General features: G+C 44.6%; 1 protein-coding gene across 3 annotated transcripts in view; it reads right to left on the bottom strand.

The window, feature by feature from the left end:
- The window catches only part of LOC118508223 (protein amalgam-like), a 72255-nt gene that overhangs the window by 40465 nt on the left and 13364 nt on the right, over nucleotides 1-18426 (bottom strand). For all 3 annotated transcript variants that reach the window (XM_036047812.1, XM_036047813.1, XM_036047814.1), the window contains exon 2: nucleotides 17609-18150. In XM_036047812.1, coding sequence (XP_035903705.1) covers nucleotides 17609-17669 — 61 coding nt within the window. In that variant the 5' untranslated portion in view covers nucleotides 17670-18150. The remainder of the gene's footprint in view (nucleotides 1-17608; nucleotides 18151-18426) is intronic.

Below are 18426 nucleotides of genomic sequence, written 5' to 3'. Positions count from 1 at the left end.
TTACAGATAGGCTACCCCCCCTCCCCTCCCTACCCATTTTCCCTGGGAATACTGACACAGTCGGAACCGAGCGCACAGATGGATGGATGAAGTTCGAAATTTCCTCCGGGTATCGCGGCCAAATTCGGAAACTGTTTGGAGTTTGAGTGAGCAGAGAGGAGTGTGGGGGAAACAAGAGGGAGCAGGAGTTGAAACCCAACGGGCTGAATGGAACAATTCGGTGAAATGAGCTTTTTATTGTCCGAGAAAATTGGAACATTATTACAGAGGCCGTCCCGGTGGGACCACTGAACATGATTTCCCTCCGTAGCGTAGCGAGTTTGCTGAGCGAGGTCCGCACGCGCGCCTGCACGCGGATGCACACTCACTCACTCACGCACGCACACCTACCCAACTTTACCACGATGAACTGTCAAAAGCCATTTGGATAGAGAAGGATAGTTAACGGTCTGTCGTTGTTGTTGTGATGTGGTTGATAAGTATGTTACCGTTTAGGGATGACTATTGGCATAGGGGGGGAAACACGAGGAAAATGGGGAGGAAAAGTGCCAAGCGGGGAGATAAAAAAAAACTGGACGGGGAATACACAGGAGATAAATTTTCGAAAAGCGTTACAAATGATATTTGCAAAAGGTTAGCCATAAAGTTCGGGAACGTGTGTACGCCGGCTAGTGCAAATGTCGACGTTCGCTATTTCTTTCCCCTAAATGTCATCTTAAATATTTATGCACGTACATTTACATCAAGCGGTTTTGGTGAGGAACTGTGTATTTTATCTTCTCCCTGTTGCTCGTTTGTAGAATCACTCAAAAAGGGAAAAGGTAATGTTGGAATGATAATGATGACGGTAGCTTGAATGCTCTTGTCGTTAACTGTAAAGTGTTTGGTGAACATTACCAAGCCAAGCTCATCAATAGATGTGTTTACATGATACGAATCATGCTTAGAATTGTTGCTCCTTAGAATGATTACTTTTGTTACTTCGATTAGAATACTAAATGTTATAGCAATTTTATAATAACTTTTTTGGATATTAGAGCAGCATTTGTACCGTGTAAACGCACTTTAACGTTCTCCAGGTGTGCTCGGTGTTCTGGGCTAGAAAATTTAGCATACTAGAATATATTTCTTGCTGTAATTGTAATCAATCAACGTCATTTGATAGTCAATTTACAATTTATCTTACACTGAGCATGGTTTCGTTCAAAAAAAGCCTAGCTGTTAGCGGATGTCAAATATTTCGTCATAATTTTTGATAGAAGAAAACGATAGAAGAAGCAGTAGTAGCAGCAGCAGCATAAAGTAATTACCAACCAGCAACAGCATGTAGATAAAAGCATGAATTGAAAAGACTGATAGTATTACGCTATTCAGAGCGACACCACAAAAACAGGGTGGAAAAAGCACACCTCGATACCGATACTCATCAGCCTAAAAGCACTGGCTCAAAAGGAGCATAGCAGAAGAAAGGAAAGATAGTAGGAACATTTTTGCGAGCTGCTGTTGCCACACGTCGTGCCGAACGGTGTGGCTCACATCCCCACAAAAGCCCACCGGGAAGATGAAGTGAATTGTGCCGACTTTCCTTTCCCATTAAGCCATCGCTTTGTCACTTTCTTCAAGAAGGATGATTTCCTTTGAAAAAAAAATTCACCGATTGGTTGGCTGTTGGCAAAAGAATGCCACCGGGGTAGCTCGTACTGCTCGTGGCACGCTGCTGCTGATGACGATGATGCCGGCTGCCGACTCGGCTTATGTCCTGGAGTTACTAATATAAATTAATGATCAAAACCATACATAAATTAGGTGGCATGTCCTTGCGTTGTCGACGGTTGTCAACGGTCTGCGGCTTGACTGTTGATGCCTCTATCGAAGTCACCGTATACCGTGGGGGTTCTGAAGGATGTCTTCATTCTTTCCCACATTGAATCCTTGTGGGGAAGGCTACCAAAATGCCTCTATTCCCAGCTGATCGGTGGCAAGGTGAGTTAATTTTTTATCATCCCCTAACAATCTGTTTCCTCTGTTCGCTTCCTTTTCTCTCTCTCTCGCTTTTTCGCTTTCTCGTCCTCATGCGAGCAGGGCTTTCGTCAGCGGCTTATGAATATTAATTGCCGAGACACGCCACGCTTACACACACTTCAGTGCTCTGGGGTGGGATGGGCACGGCAACGCTAGGGCTTCCCATCTATTCAGCTTCAAATCAGCGAAACGATAAGCGTAATCGAAAGATAACATTGTGTTAAATGAACGGAAGGCTATTTGATGCTGGTGTCTGTTAGCGGTGGCGTGTAATGAAGCCGCAAAGGTTAGGGCGGCTTGTTAGCTTATAGGCGTACGGCTTGCCGTCTGTAGCGTTTTGTAACGAACTACAAACTGACAAAAACTGACGAGCTTAATCGCTCACCTAAGACGGTAGAAGATCACGCTTACGTACCGGCTCTTTCCCGGCGAACGATGCTGCTTTTCTAAGGAATCCTTAAATCCGTAAATATTTGATACATCTGCCGTGGGTTTGAAGGCTCAATGTGTTCGATGGAAAAGCATAATAAGCTCCGGGGAAAGATTCCACACCAGCACCGGGGTTTCGAAGTTTATCGTGCACTGCCCATTCCCTATCGAGGAACCATAAAATATTGATCCCGATTCGGTTGCTTTTGTTTGGTGGCAAAACTTTTCCCCAAACAACACCACCCGCACTCAAACATTAAAAAGTGTGGAAAATTGTTTTCCTCAAAATAAGAAGCCCGAACCGTGGCTGGGGCTAGATGTGGATAAGGTTGTAAACAATCTACCCAACAATCTGAACCATTCGATTGAAGAGCATTCCCCGGCATCGGTCGGTGAGGTATGCTTCTCCTTGGTCATGGTAATGACTTTGCGGAAAAGGCGATGTTGACAGCGTGAATTTCGCGTGAGAGAGCTTTTCTTTTCCTTATAACAGGGAAAAGAGTTGAGTTTCCACCCGACTTTCCACAGATCCACAGATTTTGTTTTGGAGAATAAACGGTTGGGTGAAGCTTTTCCCAAAACAGCCTCAATCCAACCGTTCCGAGGTGTTTTTTTCTCTGGCCGTTGGAAAAGTTAACTCGCTTTACAGTGTCGTTAACGTTAGTTGGCTGAGGGGGCTTGCGGTTTTCCTTTTGCGATTGACTGAATCAACGCACCGCGGTTGAAGAAACCGGCACGACCGGCACCGGCACCCAACGATTGACCGGGAAAACGAGTGACAGTTTCATTAATTTTAATAGCATAAATAATGAATCAATCTATATGTATGAGTGATATGACGGATTAACGATTCATTAGTATGAGCTTGTTATTTTGAGTGGTGCCGCTATTGTTTATTGACGAGCGCTGGTGCCGCGTTCGACAGCTGAGCGTGACTGGAGCGTCGGTTGGTGCGAATGATAAATGGAAGAAAATAAAGGCGGCCAAGGAGGTGAGCGTCACCCAGCCATGGTAGCGTTTTATTTTCCACAGTTTTTTACAGAAACCGCAAACATGGACCGGGAGTCTGTGGCCTGGAGCCGTATTCGAGGCATGATGATGTAAGCGATGGATAAAGCGTGAATGTGGTGTGAGCTGGGAAACTTCGGTTCTTTTATAACATGATGTGATAGGTATCTACAGTGACAAACTTATTTTATTAAAATGATGTGTTACGTGTCTTCAGTGATTATTAGATTCAAAATGGCGTATATTGAGAGTTTAAGTGTTCTTCTAAGGTTATCTTTTTAATCCGGTGTTTCTGTTAATAATGATCGATTAAAAATTCTTTCGTAATCTTTGGTTGGGAGATAGTCAGAAACCATCAGAGAGGATTACGAAACGGGAAATCAACCACTGACCTTGAGTGCATCTTCACGATGCGTCAAATCTTAGAGAAGATGGCGGAGCAGCAGCTCCACTCCTACCATCTCTTCATTGATTTTAATGCCGCATATGAGAGCATAGCCAGGGTAAAACTATATGACGCAATGAGCTCGTTTGGAATCCCAGCCAAGCTTACCAAGCTTGTAAGAATGACAATGGTCAACGTTACAAGCCAGGTGAAGGTGATTGGAAAACTCCTTTTCAATCGGGCGCTAGAGAGAGCCATCCGTGACTTGGAGGTGCAAACTTCGAGGACCATCTTCTATCAGTCAATCCTGATCCTAGCATACGCTGATGACGTAGACATCATTGACTTGAGGCTCTTCTATGTTGCAGAAGCTTACTCCGAAGGATCGAGCGAGCGGCACAAAACCTCGGTATGGAGATTAACGAGGCGAAAACCAAAATGATGGTGGCACCACCAGCGGCCTTGCTAACAAACACTGATTTACGCAGGGGTGATGTACACATAGGGCTGTAGGGCTGACTACTTTATTACGGGTAAAATTAAGTCACAGAATACCAGAAATGGCAGGCCGAGACCTCTTGAGGTTGTAGTGCCAAGGAAGAAGAAGAAGAAGATGTAAAGGTATAGAATGCTCAGAAGGATTTTTGGCCCCGTATGTGTGGAAGGACAATGGAGGAGCCGCTACAATGACGAACTCCACGAGCTGTACGATGATCTCACCATCGTTCAGCGAATTAGACTCGCCTGGCTCCGGTGGGCCGGTCACATCATGAGAATGACACCGGACGAACCAACCCGTAAAGTCCTTTAAGGCTGAATACAAGGACAGATCAGGCGTGGTAGGCACAACTTGAGATGGAGTGATGGCGTTGATGCGTCCGCGAGAATGGCTGGGATAACGGATTGGCATACGACGGCGCTAAACAGAAAATTCGTCGGTATCGAGGATTGTTGTCGCAGGCTAAGACCGCGAACCGGTTGAAGCGCCTGATAAGAAGAAGAATCTTTGGTGAAATAGATCATTTAAGGGATGTGAAAAAAGTTTATTTGAAGCAAAAAATAGAGTAATTTATTTGAAGCAAAAGTGAGACTGGGGCCTCTTTGCGGTATTTGATAAGTGTAGGAAAAAGATGATCTATTCATATGTAATGTGAGTGAGTTAGTATTATAAAATATTGCTTAAAACTGCTGTTTCTTTAGTTACGTTAAGCACTGTACACCAATTTGAATATTAAAAATCACATTCACAAGGGACCATCGTTCACAGTTTCTATTCTACGCGCACCGTTTAAATTGTGTACCGCCTGAAAGTGGTAAAAATTATGTTTAATTTACGAATTGATACGAAAGGTAAGATAAAAAGGTTTCCCAAAACTGAAAACAAACCGTTCGGGCGTGAGCGTTTGCATATTTCCCTCGCTTCAAGATTTGTACCATCAATCATACGAGCGAAGCAGCGGCCGTAGCCTAAACGCTGGTCAAACAATAAATCAACATGTCAACATAACTTCCCATACACTGTTATTATTATGCTCAAACAGTTTTGCGGTAAAGTGTTCCGACCTACTGGTCGGTCGTTTTAGTCTTGTGGTGCAAAATAATGCTGGATGGCCGAATTTGCATACAGGGAAGGGAGTAACAGCGCGTCATATTACATGTTATTGCGTTGTGATATGAAGTTCTAGCTGGTAGAGCTGGTTCTTTAGAAGTATCCAAATCCTAAAAGTGTTTTATTTTAAATTTACTTTGGAAAATATACTTTTGAAATGTGAATTAGATCAACAAGCTTATTTGTTCAAAAGGTTAGAGCGGACTTAATTAAGTCCTTCCCGATTTCCATTTGCATACTGCGTGAAAAAACAAAAGCTAACCTGTTAAAACAAACACACCCCTTAAAGTCGGCGGCTGATAACAGAAACGCACAGCGAAATTTTAGTGGAATATCTAATGACACGCTTAGTTTCGCCCAATATTCATGCCCGTGCGTATTTCGACCCCGATTCTGTTCCCGAAGAATAAAACTCGAACCGAAACCCCACTCAAATCAGCGTCACAAAGAAGCCTTTGAGGAAAAGTCTGTTGACGACGGTGAGTTGAAGGTGCGATAAAGGTCGAATGATAAATTTACTTCCGTTTTGGAGACGGTTCGGAGCAGCAGCGCGTTGGGGGAGGAAGACTCAGTGAAATTGAAAATAAATCAAAGTCTGTTTAAGGGGCCAGGTTTGGCGAAGGTGAAGGCACGCGTGGCAAAGACCAAAACCCGAAGGAAATGCTTTGCAGTTAATTGTAATAATCCTGTTAAAAATCAATCATCTTGCCATAACGTTAGGCTTGGCGCTGTGGGCAACCCACCGACAGGCCAACGGCGACAGCCATACGTGTTCGCAAGTCTAAGGACTCGCCGACGCTGACGGTCCGTAAGTACCCTCCATCGAGTGGATGTTCGTCGTCCTCGTCGTGAACACCCTCGGCATTCAGCAAGTGCTGTACCGTCAGAAGGGAAGGTTAGTAATTGAGTTCTATTAATTTTCCGTTCAAACTAAACGTTGTAATAATCGCACGAAACTACCCCATAAAATTCGCCCTCCTTTTGTTTTGAGCACGGCTTTGCGGACCGTCGCGAAAGGGGGCCAGGCAATCGTTGAAGGATGGCTTTGGGCGGAGGCGGAGAGCGCAAAAGTGCAAAAGTCAAGAGAGGGAAAATAATTGAGTGCAGTTAAAGAGGCTTAAGGAGCACTTTAGCAATTGAGACGGCAAGCGGAGTGGGAGGGCGAGAAACTGCAGACTGGATCCACTACACACAGTGGCACAACAATGTGACCACCATTTCCGGCAGATAACAAAGCGAGAAAAGGTGGATTAAAAAATGGAGACGACAGAACGAAAAAAAAAGCAAGTCCGCTCCTCCAACGGATGTTATGACATGGTGGCGTAGTACGGATGACTAGAGGAATACTACACCACTGTTTCTTGTCGTGTTGAACCGGGAAGATGGTTGACATTGAGCGGTTGTTGTGGATGTTAAGTGGAAGGAAAAATATTGCGGTTGTGTTGCAGTTCAGTCCAATGGGGATAAAAACAAAGTTTACAAGCGAACTGGTAATTAAGGTATCGGAACGACCAACCACTTCTCCAATGCTGGGATGGATGAATCGTTTGGAGAATGCAGCCCGTTTCGAAACGGAAGGCAGGAGCAAATGGAAACATAATTAATAGTTTGGATTACTTTAATGAGCTTCAAAATCCGATGGAGTTATGATGGGAGGCTGGAACGATGGACGAGTTTTACAATTATTTCTCGAAAAAATCTCCTGTAGCAGTGGGTTTTATTTAATTCAAAGCACCCGCAAATGACCTAGGGTTATTTGAACCCTAGTCAGGACTCCAGGGAGATCGTGAATTTGGTTTTGATATCTCGACCCTGGTGCAGTGATTTTATGTTCAACATCGATTCAATTTGAAGTTTGATGTTATATATCTTTGTGGATGAGGGCTTGGGACCAGGTACCTTACCCGAATATTTGGGAATTCTTCTTTTTCTGCTTCATCTTTGGCGCTACAACCTTGAAAGGTCTCGGCAGTGGTGGGTCAAGATATTTGGAGGCCCCGAGCGGAATGGCAGTTGAGGCCTATCTAATTATGATATTAGGGGAAGACAACAGGAGTTCCGTCGCCGAAGAGGTCCACCTAACTGACGAGGCCCCGAGCGGCCGCTCCTTCCACTCTTAGGTTTATCCGCCACTGGGTCTCCGGTTGGGTCATTTCGGCCAATCCTTTTATTTGAATTTTCTGTTAAGCTGGATAGTTGCTTCCACGTGTGAGGAGGCGGTCTGGATGGGATTTGAACCCCAGTCCTACCGGCCTAGTCCTCAGAAATAAAAAATAATAGTCAAATAATTATGCCTGTGATTATCTCATCATGCAGGGCGGCCATTTTCTGCAAGAACTTATCATACTCCAAATTCCAGATTATTGCGATAGTCTGATTCGTTTTTTCATGGACATATGAAGTTACTAGAGGAACTTCATTAAAACCTAGCCATACATCTTGAAAATAAATGTTGTGATTCATGGGCCAAAGAATAAACCGCCCCTGTTCCTCAAGATATTTCTCAAGAAATGTGATTAATTTATTATTGAGTGAAAAGAATGACTCACCGAAAGCCCTATTTGCATAGCATAATTCTCAGCTGAAACTCTTCAGTCAAAGAGACCTTCTCAGAATACTTGTAGCTTATTATAGATTTTTTTACTTATTTGCTTACATTTGCTTCATAAGCCTAGAACATGATTTATTTTCTGCAAAAAAAGTCCATTTAACAAGTAAACCCAAAATTGGTAATTAAGCAACGATATCATATTTGTCGAAAGGCTCTACAAGTTGCCTCGGGAGATGCAAACCAGTTCAACCCATTCGAGCAGCACACTAATTGCCTCGCTTTTGAATTGACGGATCAATGCAGTATTTCTAGCCACCAGCTGACATAAAAACACAATTTAATACACACAACTCCCTAGCAACAGTTTGAAAATGTTTGCTTCCACTTTTAGGGATTCGCACACTCACAGAAAAGTGTGCGAGAGAGGCACCCAACCGACCGACCGACCAACCGACCGACTGACTGACTGTTGATCGACAATGAACCTTTGAACAATGATGTGTTGCCGTTCGGGGTGTGCGTGTGTGTGTGTGTGTGTTTGCAAATTTATTTCGCAACACCTTTAGGAAGCCCTTTAACACGGGCTGCCCTAGAAACGTGCCGGCGTTAACCTTTTGTACAATTCGCACCACCAATTTCCCTTTGCCGACGCCTGCCCGCAAAAACCAAAAACAGTCGCACCAGTGGAGTTTTCTCTTTGATGTTGACACTTTCACTTGCCACCTGCGCATTTCGGTCCGTTTTGTACGTTGGTTTCTGATTACAACATTAAAATGGGGGGCGTTTGTGCGTTTGAGTTTGTTGTTTTCCTTATTTCGCACCCGCCAAATCCCGGACCTTTCCCGGATTGTGATTGCCGGTGAGGGAGGTTGAAGCGTGCGCTGCGGTTCCCCTTTCGCCGGCAAGGTGGGCAAAAGTGTTTCAATTTTCAACTTTTAATCACGTCACGCGACCGGCAACGGCAACGGGTTGCCTTTAATTTAAAAAGTTATCCATCGAAGTGGCCTTCATTATCCTAAAACGCAATTCGGGGGTTCTGGGTACGTGGAATCGCAGCACGAAACGGCGAGCGAGCGTTTGAAGGAGGATTGATTAAAATCTTTCCTCAGTGCATTGATTACTTTCGATGGAAGTTGCGATTCAAAGGGAGAGGTTGAAAAAGAAAGAAAATTTTACGCAAAGATGTAATTGAGAGAGATTGTTTAGCAAATATTAACCCCCCTGCCCGAGTCAGAAATCGTTATCGCTTGTCGCTAGCGCGTAACTTTCACGTAACCGTTTTACTGCGTGCCAGCCGTCTCACAGCTTCGACAGATGTTTAGCAGCAATCGTGCTAAAAATAAACTCGAACAATCGATTTTCAAAAACCCGGAACACACCCAAGACTTGTCGAGAGCCGGGAGCAAAAGAAAAAAAAGGGACCCGAGCGAAACCTTTTACTTTCCCCCGGGGTAAGGGACAATCGTTTTGCGGTACCGCGGTACAAGCGACATTGTTTGACTTCACCTCAACCCTCCGAGACTGGACGTCGGTTTCGGTCGAGGGGCTCGATGCCGCATTCGGGCCCGATTCCGCAACCGCAGTGAAATTCAATAATAAAAGGTAGCGAAAACGGATAACGAGGGACGGGACAGGATCATAATCGTCAAACAGATGGCTTGGCTTAACTGACGCTCAGCAGCCGAAATGTGTCTGTTCGAGGACGATGAGGTCGCGTGTTTTTTGTTGCTTTAAAGTAATGGGTGGTACAAACAAAAAATGTAACAATAATAAAGGGGCGAAATACTGTTTACACAAGTTGTTGAAAAATCTGTTCAAGTTACTGTTGCATAGGTGCACGGGTTCATGATTTATTGAGGATAACAGATTGGCAACAAATTGCTTAGTTTTTAGGAGATTAGTTTTTTGACACCGCGGTTTACCAAGGTTTAGTTGGGGTTTTCAAATGCTAAATCTATGCACCTAACCTTATTTTTGAAAGAATCGGAGGACTTGCAGTTTAGATTACCAACACGAAACGTCCCAATAAAACAATCGGACTTCATGGAGAGTTAAGATAGAATTGTTGAAGATATAATGCTAAGGCCTATTTTCCTATATATCCTAAGATATTCCTACTATCATAACACAGATAACGGGTCAAGCCTTGAATTGGTGGTCTTTTTTCCATCCTCTAGCTAAGAGTTTGGTGGACTAGCTACACTTCGAGCCTGAGCTCGAGGCAGAGCTAGACTAGACTTAAAGCTCTAAGAAGTATTATATCGGTATCGGCTAAATCCCAAAAATCCTCTATAAAAACTGATGACGCTGGAGAGCATTTCCATGAAAAAAATCCACAAACAAAACGTTAGACATCTTTGTATTCTATGACAAATACTTCAAAAACTGTAGTTAGGGATTGACATCTGTTGATTCTTTAGAATACTTTGTGCAGATCTCCGTATCGATAGATCTCCGGAACTTTTGAACATTGTGCCTCAAAGGACATTTATTCGAACCTTCTAATTTGGGGTCGAAAACGCTGGCACGTTCCAGCTTCTATCAAACATCTCAAGTTCTATCAAACAATCTAAACCACTTAATAACATCGTTTTCCCAAATCAAATCAAAGTCCCTAATTAAGCACCCCAAAATGCGGAATGTTTTAATCTCCTAGAGCAACCTATAAATTAGAAATTTGGTACGAGGACATTTGCTTCCGTCCGAACTTACTCGTCCCGGGGTCGGTGGCATTGATTTTACAGCAGAGCAGTACATCCTTCGGGCGAGATCAAGATACAGCCGTTTAAATGAGACAAATTGATGCGAACGGAAGCCATATGCGAAGCGAGTGATTAAATGCCTGTAATATTTTCTCCCGTATAACGACCATCATTGCGGTCAATCGGATGCTTCACCCTCCCTTCCCGGCGGGAGTTGATGACGGAAGCAGATTTCGTTCCCCTTTGTGGGTTAGTAGCCTCCGATAGGTCAGTTTGCTTTTTTTTTCAACCCTCCCTTGTTGGATCAGTTTTTGCGGTCGATCAGTATAGTTAATCAAACGCAAAATTGGATCCCGCATTTCACCCCGTGCCGGAACCTACGTAGGTATCATCACCGTACGATCTGTCTGTCTAGCATCACACGTGTGTGTGTGTGCGGGTTTGTTTCCGAATTCGATTATGTGAGAGCCGCCGAGAGGACCTGCTGTTAAAAATGGGTAAAAATAAATACATATCCTTCCAGGCTTCCCCGCTGGCAGGACGAGCGGGACGAGTCGGATTCGAGAGGCAGACGGTTAAACCGTTAATACGCAAAGCGATCAAACGATACCGGGATGGCGTGGAAGCCGACGAAGCGCAGGATGTGGCCGGCCCTTTTAACCTCAACGACGAGTGGGAAATGATGAAGCCCCGGATAGCGGCCGATGTAGCTTTCATCATGTTGCGATTGGGATAATGGCCATGTGAATTACGCAACAGCGAGCGAGGGACAAAAGGGATACACCGATACCCATCTTTAACGTGCGCACGTACGACCGGCATGCATGCAGTGTTTGGTTCTTCAATCTTTTAGAAACCCGAAGATCTAATCAACAATTGCCAAATTACGAACTATACGTGCACCCCGCCAATGGGGGAGAAAACTAATGTTGGCTCGCTGCTTTTGTTTGTTCCTCCCGGGGTAGTTTCTGCGTTATAGTTCCACCGTTTCAGAGTAAGTTAAATGAAGGAAACCAATAAATTTATTAGATTACCGATAGTGACTTTTGTTTGCAAGGTTTGGGTTTCTTTTTGCTTCTCCCCCTAGACACACACACACTATTCGATTTCTTTTATTGCCATCTACCCTTCTGGGAAAAACGCTAAATCAAACAGTCAGCCAAACCCGAACGCGGGCTGACTCTGGCTGACTGACTCTGGCTCGGGGCGAAGAGCGGCACACATTTTCAATTGCTGAGTGGAAAATGGCCAAAAGGGGGAAAATCTGATGCTCGGGGATGGAAAAGCGACGACAATGACCGACCTTCCGATCGGTTGCGCTTCTTTGCGCCATCCACCAACGGGAATTAAATCGAAAGGAAAAATGCAATGAATTTTCCAGCCAAACAGTCGAAGTTGCTTTTAGCACAAAGCGTTTCCATTATGTTGGTTCGCTTTTTGGATTTTGCAGCTTTTGTGTGCGTTTTTTTTATTTTCCCGACCTGAACTGTTCAAACATCTCCAACATCAGCTTCAGCAACGAACTGAGCGAGCAAGCAGTAGGGTTAAGTTTTTGGTTTGAAAGCAAAGCAAGTGACGCCTTAAAATGTGGCCCCCCAAAAGCCACCCGGCAGGTTCCGCTCGCCAATGCGTAAACTCGAGCGGGAAGCAACAATTTTCAAGGCTAGGAAGGTGAGGGATTTTAGTTGGTTTAAGGGAAAAACTTTAGTCGGTCCGGGAAAAACTTATGTATGAATATTTATCAGCCATCCTTCGGCAGTCCGGTACAGCGACGGGCAGCGAGAGCACCGGCACAAAACTTCCGTCGAACCCTATTGATGAACTTCCTTGGTTGGCCCCGTTTTTTTGTTGCTCCTGTTGTTTGTTCGTTTCGCCCGGTCAACATCATGTGAAAGGGAGTTCATAGAAAGGGAAAAACTACAGAGGATGTTTTTTTTGCTTCTCTTTGCTGCCTTTTATTGGGAAACGTGGTCTGTAAACTATTTCATTTTCGTGTCACAAGTCATAACTTACTCGGTGCAGTTGAATGGGTGCCTTGAAGTTGAAGTACCGAGAAGTCAGGCGGGAACGGGGGGGAATTTTTTTTCTTTCGGGGAAATCTTCCCGCACCGTGTCCGTGATGTTCCGCGAACGGTACAATTAAGGGCGATGAAAGTTTTGTACAACATTGACATTCAGTGTTAAAATTGCGAGAAAAAATTTGGTGGCGCGGTTACTTGGGATTCGGGTGCTAATTAGGTTTCATGCCAGATGGAGCTGGATTATTGATTTGAATGTCAAGTTTTAAGGGACATTTTTCAAAATAGCTTGAAAGGATAAAAGTGCTTTATTTTACAGGGTTTGTCAATTGATAAGGCAATGGCATTTATTTTTATTGTACACTCCTTCGATAAAATGGCAATCACATCTAGTTGATATAGAAACGGCTTCATATGACAGTGACATCAAATGCAGGGTTTTTTAGTTGATAAGGCAACAGCATCCATTTTTATGACAGGTTTCGTAGATGGAATGGCAAACAAAGCTAGTTGGTATGGAAACAGCTTCAGATGTCAGGGAAATCAAATACCTTTTATTATGATGTCCTCAGATGATATTGTCATAGTAGCCGTTGATATTGTTCACGTTCTATAAGCGCTTGGGTAAGTGCGTGCAATATCAATGGCTACTATGATAAAATCATCTGAGGACATCACAATAAAAGGTGTTTGATTTCCCTGTCATAAGAAGCTGTTTCTTTTTCAAATAGCTTTGCTTGCCATTCCATCTAAGTAACCTGCCATAAAAGTGGATGCTATTACCTTATCAGCTGAAAACCCCTGTAAAATATAATATTTTTTCTAAAATTGCATTAAAAAAGTATCGTAAAAAACAAATTTTTGAAATATTAAACAGTTTTTTTATTCATAAAGAACGGCTTGGCCGTATTGCTAAACATTAAATAGTAAGTTGTTAATAAAAAATCTAATTCAAATGAACACCGTCACAGAAACGCTGATATCAAATGAAATGTAAAACTCAGTAAATAATTTCAAAGTACTATTTAACATATGAAACTAATACTAATTCGTTAAGAAATGAAACATAAAAAGAAATAACTATAAATTATCCACTGAAACATGGAAAACAAAATTCGAATAAACTGTAGCTTCTCACCATCCTCAAAACAATCGAGATAAGCAAACAGGCAAAAGAGTTCGAGAAAGAAAGCCGTTCCATCGGTTACAGCAGCTGTGCGTCGTGCGTTCATAAGGTGAAAATAGTTTTTCGTCCAATTTTCTCTCCAACGATCGAATCGCATCCCATTCATCGGAGACGGAGGCAGTTTTTCATCTGATAAGAACCGGCGAGCATCCCCTACCCCCAATCGTTCGTTTATGTTTTTGTGAGCGTTTTGATTTATGAATACCGGGCGATTCCTTGCCGGGTGCGTCGGTTTTTATTGCAATTGCCACGGTCCTTTGTAGGGCAGGGTTTCTTTGAGATCGCTGAGCTCATGAATTTTGGGCGCCCCTTGTCGATGGCGCCAGCCCGGCAGAATAGAGAGCGGCCGTACGTGATGCGATCGAACGAGAGAGGTGGGGCGATGCTGGTTTGTCCTAATCTTAATCGGAAGATTTATCGATGTTTGATTTTGTTGAACGATGAGCAACACAATAACAACCATCTCGTAAGCCATTTGAATGCTATCGATGTCGTTGTTGGAAGGTTTTTTGTTTGGGAAGGAGTATCAATATCTTCAACAAAATGGGGTTTACTCGTGTAATGTGTCTTGTAGTTCGTTTTAGCTGTGTAGTTTAAACGAGTAATTCCACCGTAATGCATCCGAAAAGAAAGAGAGAGGGAGAGACCGATCGACGCTAATGACTGTGTGGTAGGAATCCTGTAAATACGCGAGAAAAACAAGTTGTCACACTTAATCGAAACGTGCTTGATTATGCTGTGCTGTTCTTTCGCGAGCAGCAGACATTAGCGAGCCAGCAACAACTTCACGAACTCACGAACTCAACGGCAAGAGCGTGGCGAGAAATCGGAAATCTAGAGGCTAATTATCACGTTCTTTGCTGGTAAATCCCTCGTACGTGATATACGAGACCTAATATGCCTTCACGCTTTGTGCATCCAACTTCCAACTGCTACTGGATCCTGTTGCGCCAGAGAGAGAGAGAGAGAGTACACATTTGCTCCTTGCAGTACCGCCAGTGGAAGAAGTTTCCAGGCAAAGTTGTGTCATTTCTAATTTTGAACATATTGTCTCTTGGAGCCTGTTGCAGAAACCACAGGAACAGGAGGGAAACAGGGGCGAGAGAAAGAATTGGCCAACAGAATACTGGAGCATTAACCCCTTTGCCGCAACAAGACGGAACTTTCATTAGCGCGCGAATGGGATTGCTGGAAAAGCAATCAGCCGGAACTATCGCAACCGACGTTGTGTATCGATGGAGCAGCAGCAGCAGCAGCAGCACAGTGACAGTTCACGGGAAGGAAATTGAGCGATAATACCCTGGAGCAATATCAAAGATTTATCTCGTTACGCTGACATTGATCCGGGCGCATAATCTACACGGAACTAACTTTGTTCCAATCCAATTAACTGTAATAATGTTGTATCATATCCGGTACGAAGGCGACCGACAGGAATGCATCAAACGATAGCTAATCAAGGCGAAGCAAGCTTCCAAACACCACTTGGCAGTGAATGTTTAAATGGTTTTAATTTATTTATTTTCGTCCATTTTCTTCCAACGCTGCAGCTTGTTTTCGTACCAATCCTCGATCGAGTTCGTTACGAGATGCACAAAAGAACGGGCCAACGTTTACTCCTTGTCTTTCCAACAGTTTACACTCGGACAGGTAGTGGAAAGGCATTTGCATAAGCTACCCTGCTACTGTGTGTGTGTTCGATGTTCGTTTCTGGATCGGTGCGCTCTGCAGCAGGAAGCTGGACGTACGGACATCTCGCACCAGCTAGCTAGAGTGGGCCGGCTAATTTGAAATGCAAATATTTTAACATCACGTGCACATCACGAGGAAGTCAGTCGTTAGCAAACGATCGCAGCAGTAGAAGCAGGTAGCAGAGCAAGCAGAGGGTTTTTTGCGCCATTTTGAAAAACATCTGCATCAAAGCACCTTTTCCGGTGGGGGGGTCATTGTTTGACGATGCAAATGCATCCCGGTGGGAGTTATCTCCGGGCGGATAAGAATTGGTGAACGGTGTGTGTGTGTGTGTGCCCGGAAGTTGTTGTCACCCGGGGCAGTAGTATCGTCTATCGTCTGGAGACACAGCCGACGACTGGCTTGACGTGCACCAGCAATGCTCTTTCATTTCAATTAAGTGCCAATGAAAATCGGTCGACAATGGACTTTAATTTCACTTTTCGTAACATGAAGCAGCACAACAAAGGCCCAGATCGGTCTGAAGGGTCTACATAAGCTAGGCTCGATGGAGGAGACGATGGCCATTTAAAATGGATCCGGATGGACTCGAATTGACAAATCTCAACACATTGTCACATGTGTGGATGGGCTGAGAATGGAAATCACTTCCCGAGACAACCACCGGTTACACCTTCGCACAGTGGAAGGACCTTCGCTCCGGGTGATCTGGGACGATGTGGTACCATCGATTACCGAAACCGAAGACGCTCATGGGAAAATGCAAACAAAAGTTGATTAAGAGTCATGACTGCGAAGACATCGTTTATCCTTGCCCACCGGCAAGTATCTCGGAAGATCCGTACTGGCTAGATACGAAACCGGTGCGTTCGTACGAGAGGCTAAGAAAACAAGACTCCGCTCCGTATTGGAACGGAGTAAAACGAAAAGGGCACACTGTTTATGATGAAGATGTCCACCGCTCGGCACCGCTGCTCCCAAGACCTCCCTGTGTGCTGTGTGTTGACTTTTGATTAGGTTATTGGAATTGGCATCACTGTCCTGGTACGGAGTATCGGTATCGGGTTGGTATCGGGAAGCTGATTACGAATTACGGACCCGACAAAACGGTCGAACAGTAGGAGACGATTCGAAAAGCGGTACAAATTGTAATCGATGGCTGCCAACTATCAACATGCATGTTGTCAATTACGGATCAGTTGACAGCTCAGTGCACAGCAAACCCTCTTTGTGCCATGACATTCTGACGCCGGCAACAAATCGGCAACAAAGTGCAGTCAGATGCACTGCCGTGCTTGTGTTCGTTGGTTCGTAACTATTTCCGAAGAAACGCAAACATGTTGCTGAACAAATGTGTGGAATAATTGGAATCAGATGTTTGTGCATAAGCAAATGAAGAAAAGCTGTTCCGATTACATATCTAATTACTGATTCATGTGAAACTCTCGGTGGAGTACAACTTCCCTTCACGGGTTTCTTGCAAGAACTGTTTGTCCATTCGATGTTCGGTGGCGCGAATTCTCAATATACTTAGCCTCGCCCATAAAATCCTATTCTCGGACGTACTAAAGTTTGCCGAAATGAAATAAAACTGACAGAACAACATTCGCCCTTGACGAGCTCTAGCCGTCTCGCTCACATTACTGCCGAAACCTGTCAATAAGTTATTGTTAGCCACACCGGGTAATCGTGTACCTACTGCCCTAGCGCCGGCGGCCATAATGCTCCTACGTCGTCGTTGTCGTCTGCTGCCAAACGCTGGCAAAATCCGGCGAACACATATACATCAATCAAACGTCTGCCACAGATCGACAGGATGAATGTGGAACTCAAAAGAAAAACCACAGGCAAGAATATAATAAGCCAGCGCTCGCGAGTCTCACTGCATGTTCACGTGCCAGACGGTGTTGGGTTCCAGCTCTATCCCATTTTCTGCCGTCGTGTGATGCACGGATTCGGTGGCTTCGTCATAAATAATGAAATGATAAAAGTAAGCTTTTCCTTACCGTAAGCCGTTTCCCGGGTGAAGAGAAACACCAGCAGGAGATGGCAAACGAAGCCGGCCATACTGCTCCTGGCGTTACTGCTGCTGCCGATGGTGGTTTGTAGAAGGTGGCGACTTGGGCGGCGCAGGGCGCTGGTGGATTTACGCTCGTTTCCTGTTGGCACTTTCAAACCGTCACTCGTCGCACTGGCACACTTCTTCGCACATCCGTATTAGCCCGAGCGCACCTGGAAAGCAGCGGCAGACGCTTTCCGAGAAGAGCGTTCCCAAATAAAAACCCCGCGGGACTTTTGCGTGCGACGGGTTGGGACGGGAGCTCTGCTAAGTGTTTAGTATTTCCGCGCCCACTGAAGAGCTCTAATTTCCGTACACTCCCGGGGGGTTGCCAAGGGCCATTTTCCGCAACCTTTCCACCACGGCGAGCGCACCAGAACGTTGAAGAGCGTGGCTGCGTGGCGTCGTTCCTTAGTAAATGGGATATCACACTAACGCACTCGCACAGATAAACACGCACCACACTTTAACCCGGAAGCATAAACAGCACTGCACAGTGGGTGAAAGGGAGAGAGAGAGAGATAGAGAGAGAGAGAGAGAGAGAGAGAGAGAGAGAGAGAGAGAGAGAGAGAGAGAGAGAAAGAACCCATTAAAAACAAATAAGAAAAATCACATCAGCTCGAACGGCAGGCAAATGGCATTCGCCGTCTTCGCCCGAAGCACAGGAACAGGATGACCAGGGTTTTCGCAGAACACCAGGCGAAGGGCAAAGGACACTCAACACACTCTTACACACTCACACACTAATGGGACCGGATGATCTTC

Source organism: Anopheles stephensi, chromosome 2 (assembly GCF_013141755.1).
Source record: "Anopheles stephensi strain Indian chromosome 2, UCI_ANSTEP_V1.0, whole genome shotgun sequence".
Classification (NCBI taxonomy): domain Eukaryota; kingdom Metazoa; phylum Arthropoda; class Insecta; order Diptera; family Culicidae; genus Anopheles; species Anopheles stephensi.
Note: the sequence above shows the minus strand (reverse complement) of the source record. Positions and strands in the feature narration are given on the sequence as shown.